This window comes from Neophocaena asiaeorientalis, unplaced genomic scaffold (genome assembly GCF_003031525.2).
Source record: "Neophocaena asiaeorientalis asiaeorientalis breed wild unplaced genomic scaffold, Neophocaena_asiaeorientalis_V1.1 scaffold606, whole genome shotgun sequence".
Classification (NCBI taxonomy): domain Eukaryota; kingdom Metazoa; phylum Chordata; class Mammalia; order Artiodactyla; family Phocoenidae; genus Neophocaena; species Neophocaena asiaeorientalis.
The window spans coordinates 91,377-98,021 of NW_020173687.1; the positions used below are offsets into that span (position 1 = coordinate 91,377).

General features: G+C 62.5%; 1 protein-coding gene across 1 annotated transcript in view; it reads right to left on the reverse strand.

The window, feature by feature from the left end:
• Positions 1-6,645, reverse strand: part of MYT1 (myelin transcription factor 1) — a 35,805-nt gene that overhangs the window by 28,114 nt on the left and 1,046 nt on the right. The window contains exons 2-4 of the mRNA XM_024750336.1: positions 6,432-6,462; positions 1,153-1,215; positions 156-403 (exon numbers count right to left, since the gene is read on the reverse strand). Coding sequence (XP_024606104.1) covers positions 156-403; positions 1,153-1,215; positions 6,432-6,462 — 342 coding nt within the window. The remainder of the gene's footprint in view (positions 1-155; positions 404-1,152; positions 1,216-6,431; positions 6,463-6,645) is intronic.

Below are 6,645 nucleotides of genomic sequence, written 5' to 3' on the forward strand. Positions count from 1 at the left end.
CCAGCCCCTCCCCAGGAAGCCTTGCGAACGTCAGACAAGAGGCGCTTGTTCTCAGCAGGGCTCCCTCGCTCGCGGGAGCCCCGCCTGCTCACAGGCTGCGATTCTCCGGCCCACACTAAGCGCCTTTATTCAGGGGAGAGAGATCAACAAAGCACCTTCAGCTGGCTCGGGGCGAAGAATCTCCTCCTGTCCTGCCGCCCCGGCCTCGTCCTCCTCCGCAGTTCCTTCCGATTCATCAGAAACAGAGGCGCCCTTCACCTCGGCATCCTCGCTGCTGTCGCTGTCCACGCCGTAGCCCTCGTCCAGAGCCAGCTTCAGGGGGTGTGCCTTCCGTTTGGACCCCAGGTGCTCGGCCTCGGCGCCCCCCAGCTTCCTCTTCTTGGCCAGAGGGCAGCTCAGTAAACTGGGAGGGAGGAGGCCGGGCCACCCCGTCAGCACCTCCCGGGCCCCCGGCCTTCACCCTCTGCAGCGCTATCCCTGTCCTGAAAATTTCTCTTTGCATCTCATCACCACCCCTCCACCAAAGCCCCAAACTCAAGACTGGCAGGTTGATGTGTTCAAAATTTTACAGTAATTGTCCGCACTAAAAAGGCCCTGACTGTGCTTTAAATTTCACTTCCTGCTTCTCTGGGAAGGCCTAATCTCAACGGCCCCGTCCACGCCACAGTCATCCCCCCTGGGATGGCCGGGGGTGGGGGCCGGCCCAGGCTGCTCTGCTCCGTGCCCACCGCCCCCCAGGCAGGTCGTCGGGAGTGCCCAGGCCCTTCCTCCTTCACCTCCAGACCCTTCACACCCTCACCCACCTCCTGAGCCTGGCACCGCAGTCGGGGGCCCCTGAGGCCCAGCAGACCCCCGGGATGACAGCAGTGAGAAGAGCCACCCAGCGTGTGCCGGCTCTGCTCTGGGCTCTCCCGCACAGACTCCTCCGGCCTCACAGCAGCCCCAAAGGGGAGACACCGGAAAGGCACGCCACAGCTGCGCTCGGCCTCCCAGTAAGAGGGTCACGTGGGAGGCCACCGCAGCTCGGCAGCCAAGAGCAGGGGTGGAAGGTTCTAGACCCACAAAGGGTCCCAGAGCAGCAGAGGAGCTCCAACCCCCAGCAGCCCAACCTCTTTCCCAGGAACCCTGTTGAGGGCCCTCCAGCCTCCTTACCTTCGGTGCCTGGAGTACTTGCCCCGGATATGTCCCGAGCCCGTGCATCCGGGAGTGGGACAGCTGGGGGGAGACAAGCAGGGGTGGTCACCTGGGGGCGGGCCCCGTGGGGCATGGGGAGAGGGTCCGAATCTCGGGGCCCACCCCAGACCCTCACCCGGGGTAGCAGAAGATTGTCTCCAAACAGTTCATCTCAGAATGGCTGCTTGCAGTTTGCAAAAAATTAATGAAATAACTCACCCCCATTTATATAAATGAATGGCTCATTACAATTTTATAAGAGTGTTTAATTAAAGATCTGTGTGTATGAAATCAAGGCTGGACGACTTCCTTTTTCCACAGTGAGTCTTTCCCACTGCAGGCAAACCACCACCAGGCTTCCAGGGGGCTGGGAACAAGGAAGCTCCGGGGTGCCCCCAGAGCCAGCACCTGAAGCTGGCCCAAAGGCAAAGCACAAACACGGGGATCCTCCAGGGCCTTCAAGATGCTGCGAGGCCCTGCCAGGCGTGCCCCTCGCTGGCACACCCCCCCGGCAGGAACAACTCTGCAAAGGTGCAGCTTTGACCCAAGCCACCGGACCCCGGCTGCAGGTGGCAGCAAAGACCCCACTCCAGAACCTGCGGCCTGGTGTGACCGCAGCTCCCCACGAAGGGAGGTGAAGCCAGGAGGGCCGAAGACCCGGGAGCTGCGTGAGACCTCGGTGGGGCGAAGCCCGGCCTCTTACAGTTCCAGGGGTCCCTCTCGCTTCACCGTCGTCTACCTCCCCACAGAACCAGATGGTGGGAAGCTCTGGAAACGTCCAGTCACAGGCACAGACCACCCAACCCACTTCCCCATCATCAGCTCCCCAGGGCAGCGAGGGGCCTGTGGGCTTTTGAGACGGAGAACCCGTGGTGGGAACAGGGGGAGCCCGAGCTCCTCCCGGGAGGTATCACCGCAAGATGCCCCCATCCAAGAAGGGACAACCCTGTCGTCACGGGGTCTGAGCCCCCCACCTCCGAGCAGGCTCTCCCAGACCCACCGACGCCAGTGAGCTCCTGGGTCTCACAAAGGGGCACCACTCTGGACCTCTGTCCAGACACACTGATTGATCACGGACCTGACTACAGAGGACTGTGGGGTCCCACCGGCCGGCAGGCCACACTCGCTGACGGATCAGCAAGAAACAGAACAGTCCGCGGAGGCAGGGTCGCACCCCCCAGCGCGACGGTGGCCCTTGCGGGAGCCGGGGTCTCTGAGGGGGACGCACCCTGCAGCCCCCCGTGATGAGGCCACCGTGGCTCGTCTCCTGGTGTTTAAAAGAAGAGAGGGGGCTTCCCTGGTGGCGCAGTGGTTGAGAGTCCGCCTGCCGATGCAGGGGACACGGGTTCATGCCCCGGTCAGGGAAGATCCCACGTGCCGTGGAGCGGCTGGGCCTGCGCGTCCGGAGCCTGTGCTCCGCAACGGGAGAGGAGGAGAGAGGGAGAGGAAGGGGGAGGATGGGGGGGGAAACATGCGAACTTTGTGTGGGTTTCCTTTCCAGACAGACAGGACTTGCTGCTGCCCGAGGCCTCTCACTCTGAAATCTATGCCCCACACTTGCTGTCACTTTCTCAAGAACTAGCTTTGAGACTCTTCACAAAAGCTCCTTGTTATTGGGGATTTGAAGCTGAGGTCCCAATTAGTCGATTAATCACTGAGTCAGTCAGGCAATTAGGTGCCAGCTGCTGTAGCACTGGCACTGCCCCCAAACACGTCACCTGCTCCGAGCACACCTCCGCCCACCAGTTCAGAAGCGCCTGGCCTCCAGCCCTGAGGGCCGGCCCCTCCAAGGGCAGTGGGCCAGGCATGCGCCGCATGTGCAGAGCTGCCAAGGGCCCCTCTGGGAGAGGAATCTGGAGACCCCCTTCTCCCCACGTGCCAGCAGAGAGAGTACCCGTTGAAAGTGAGCCCCAGGGGCTCAGTGCCAGCAGGTCACCCTATGGGCACCCCCAGTGCTGGTAGGATGCCCTCTGTGTGCTCGGGGCCGGAGGGCAGGGTGAGGCACCAGCTCTGGTTCCAGGCCTCTGGAGCCCCTCCCCAGCATGGAGGAAGAGGGAGACCCGGCCAAGCCCTCCCCCGATTCCACAGCATGGCCCTGAGTGTGGCAGAGACAGGGAGGTGGGCAGAGGGCCTGCCTGCCGTCAGCCTGAGAGGGGTCCTGGCGATGGCTCGGAGGGATCTGAGGATCTGGACATAAACAGTAGCTCTCAGGCCATGGCGGAGGCTGGGAGGAGCCGTGCCCCAGCGGGAGCCCCTGGAAGCGACTGGCTTCCCTCCGGCCCCGTGGAGGCAGGTAGAGGGCTCCCCACTCCCTTCTGTCGCCTTGGCAGGAGCTGGCCAGTGGCTCAAGAGGAGGCCCTCAGGTGAGGACAGGCAGGCTGCGGACTGGGGCGCGGGCGTGGCAGACGGGCATCCTTCCCGGGACTGGGAGACGCCCCAAGGATGCTCCAAGAGGGGTCCACCCACTCCCTTCCGCAGAGAGGGCAGCACCCACCTTCCCTGCATAAGCCACCTCCCACAGCGCGGACAGCAGATGGGCCCCATGGAGACGGGGGGCGGGGTGCAGGGGGAGTCTGCTGGCTCTTCACTGCGCAAAGGGAAAGGCCACCAGACCCGCTTGTTTTCTCTCAGGGACTCAGCTTCAAGTCAGAGCAAGAGCTGAAGGGGCTCCGGGTGGGAGGAGGCATCTGAGAGTCCTGCTTGGTCCAGGCCCACCAGCTCCTCAGCTCATTTCCTAGCAACCGCCACTCGCCGGCAAGCGGCTCCCGGAGTCTCTGCTTGAGATGGGGAAAGGGCCGCTGGGGGCGGTGGGCCACAGATTCTGGGTCCACAGGGTGCAAGGCCCTCGTCCAGAGTGAGCCCTGCGGGTACACCTTCCCTGTGACCCGTCCTCCCGTCAAGTGATTCCGAAGGGGTTCCTTTGACATCCCAGCGGCACGTCTGCTCCAGGGTCGCTCTGCCTGCGCTGGCGCCCACTGCGAAGGCCCCGCCGGGAACAACCACAGCCCCCCACGCGCTGGGGGCAGGAGTCGGGCTTGTAGCACCTGCCCCTTCCCGCGGGGTGAGCGCACGATCACAGAGCCCCAGGGATCGTGCCCCACGGGTGGTTCGTGGCCAACGAACGGTTGCGAACTCAGGCGTGGGTGGCACGTTCCACGTGGATTTTCCCCTAAGCATCGATTCTCGGAAACGGGAAGAATTGCTGAGGACATGGTTGCTAGAACACGTCAATGCATCTCTCCCCAGTTTCTCCATCAGACTGCATGCGGGCCTCACCATTACCATGTAAACAGGGTGGGGCCAAGAGATCGATGATGCTGCGCAAATCCCAGATGCCCACACGATCCCCTTCCTTACACGGGTCAAGTCCGCTCTCAGAACATTTCAAAATACATCTGTTCTGGGTCATTTTTGCTTCAAAGTTTCAAGAGAAACCTAGCCCTCTGGGTCTGCCTTTCCAGTCTCCTCCATTACTTCATCTGTTCCCAAAACTCAAGTCCTGTGCCCAGCCTCCTCTCCCTCGTTGTCCCCAGGATGTCCCCAGGTGAACGTCACATAGCCCAAGGGAAGCAGCACCTCACCCGGGAGACCTGCTCCGCACCCTGCGGTCTGCGGCCCCTCTGAGCGTCACGTGGGGTCTCCTCCACTGGTCCACCCGCAGGCCCCTACCCTCCAGGGAGCTGACCACTGTGCTCCATGCAACTCCAGGGGCCTGGCTTGTCTGCTGTGCCCCCCTCACCCTCCAGCCCTGTGACCAGGACTGGCCTTTGAGCAGGAGGGTGTATGATTCAGCTCTTCCGGCTGTGTGAGTTCTAACCCTCCGAGCCTCAGTTTCCCCACTTCACAAATGGGGAAGCACCAGCAGCCGCCAGTGCTTCCATGAGAATCCCTGAGATCGGCCTGCACTGTGCGGCCGCTGCAGGGCTCCCCGCATGCGTGGGGCTCTGAGCACAGCTCCCACGTGCTTCCCCTCCCGCCCCAGACGTGTTCACTGTCTAGTGAGAATCTTCACCCCTAAGAGTGTAGAAGTGGCTTATGCCCTGGAACCATGCAATTAGGTGGAGAGAGCTGTTCCAGGCTGGGGCACAGGGAGCACGAAATAACAGCACCCACCCTCAGTAACTAGAAAGCTCTGTTTGTCTCCATCCTCGAGTCTGGAAGCCCACAGAAATGTCCATCAGGGAGTGGCCGTCACCCCCAACCCCGCAGCACAGGCAGAGCAGGACCATGGTGAACTCAGCACCAGAGCTGCCCCAGGGGCAGGAGGGTGGGCTCGGAGCCCCTTCATCCCTCCAGCAAGCCTCAGGCAGGTTACCTCGGCCACAGTTCAAGTCTGGCCCCATCTCACAGGAAACTTATAAAAATTAGACGGGGCACCCAGAGCCCACCTGGCACACTGGGGGCCCTCCCGTCCGTCTCCAGTGTTCTGAGCCAGACGCACTGGCACTACCCCTCGCCCGGAAAGGGGGGATGCGAGAGGCTGCTTTCCTTGCCACTCACTGGACACCATTCACTGGAGCTCTGCCTGGGCAAGATGGCCCCCGGGGCCGGCCCTGGACGCCCCAGGAAGAGCCCAGGCCCGCAGGACCTGCAGTCCGAAGGCCACGTGGGGCGACGCTGGGGCAGCCCAGCCCGTAAGCATTGGGGTGCCTTTCTCTCTGGCCTTCCCCCAGCCCCTCCCCTCCACACACACACAAAGCCTTTAGCCAAGCCCAGGACGGAAGCCAGCAGGCGAAGGCAAGTCGACCTCTGGGGAGGAAGCCTGGCCCCTCCTGCTTCAACCCAGGAAATTGCCGTGTGTCTGTCCTCCCTCCTGTTCAGGATGCCCGTCCCTGTGAGGCCGGCCTGGAATCTGGAAAGTCACAGAGCTCAGCCGATACATAAGCCACTGCTGCCCTCAAGTCAGTGGAAGACTCGGGCGTGGGACAGCCTGTCCCCTCACCTCTGGCCGAGGAGCCACTCAGACGGCACCTTGCTGCTGGCTGAGGACCATGGTGACAGTCATGTCCCAGGGGTGACAAGGTGTGAGCACATCTGTGCCACTGGGCAAGGCTGGCTGCATGGTGGTGCCAGGACAAGGCGGGAGAGGACAAGGCAGGGTGAAGATGGATGCACACAGGCCAGGCAGAAAGGAGCCTCGTTAGGGAAAGCAGGGGCCCGGGCGCGGTTGCTCAACTCCAAGCCCCCAGTGCAACATTTAGGACGAACGGGGTCACAGGCGTGCACCATGCTGGGTGCGGGCAGGAAGCCTTTCTTACCTGAGGTCGGCACCTGTGGGCTCTGGGGGAGCTGAGTGAGAGAAAGAGAAACAGGGAAACTCATGTGGGAAGCAGAACTGAAAAGGCACGTGTGTCTCCACAGCACAAGCGACTGAAGGGCGGGGGCGACCCCCGTCCTGAACCCCGCTTTTCCCTCCTAGAATGTCCTCTAGGGTCTCACAGAGGGAGCTGCCTCCTCCAAGCCAGTGCTCAT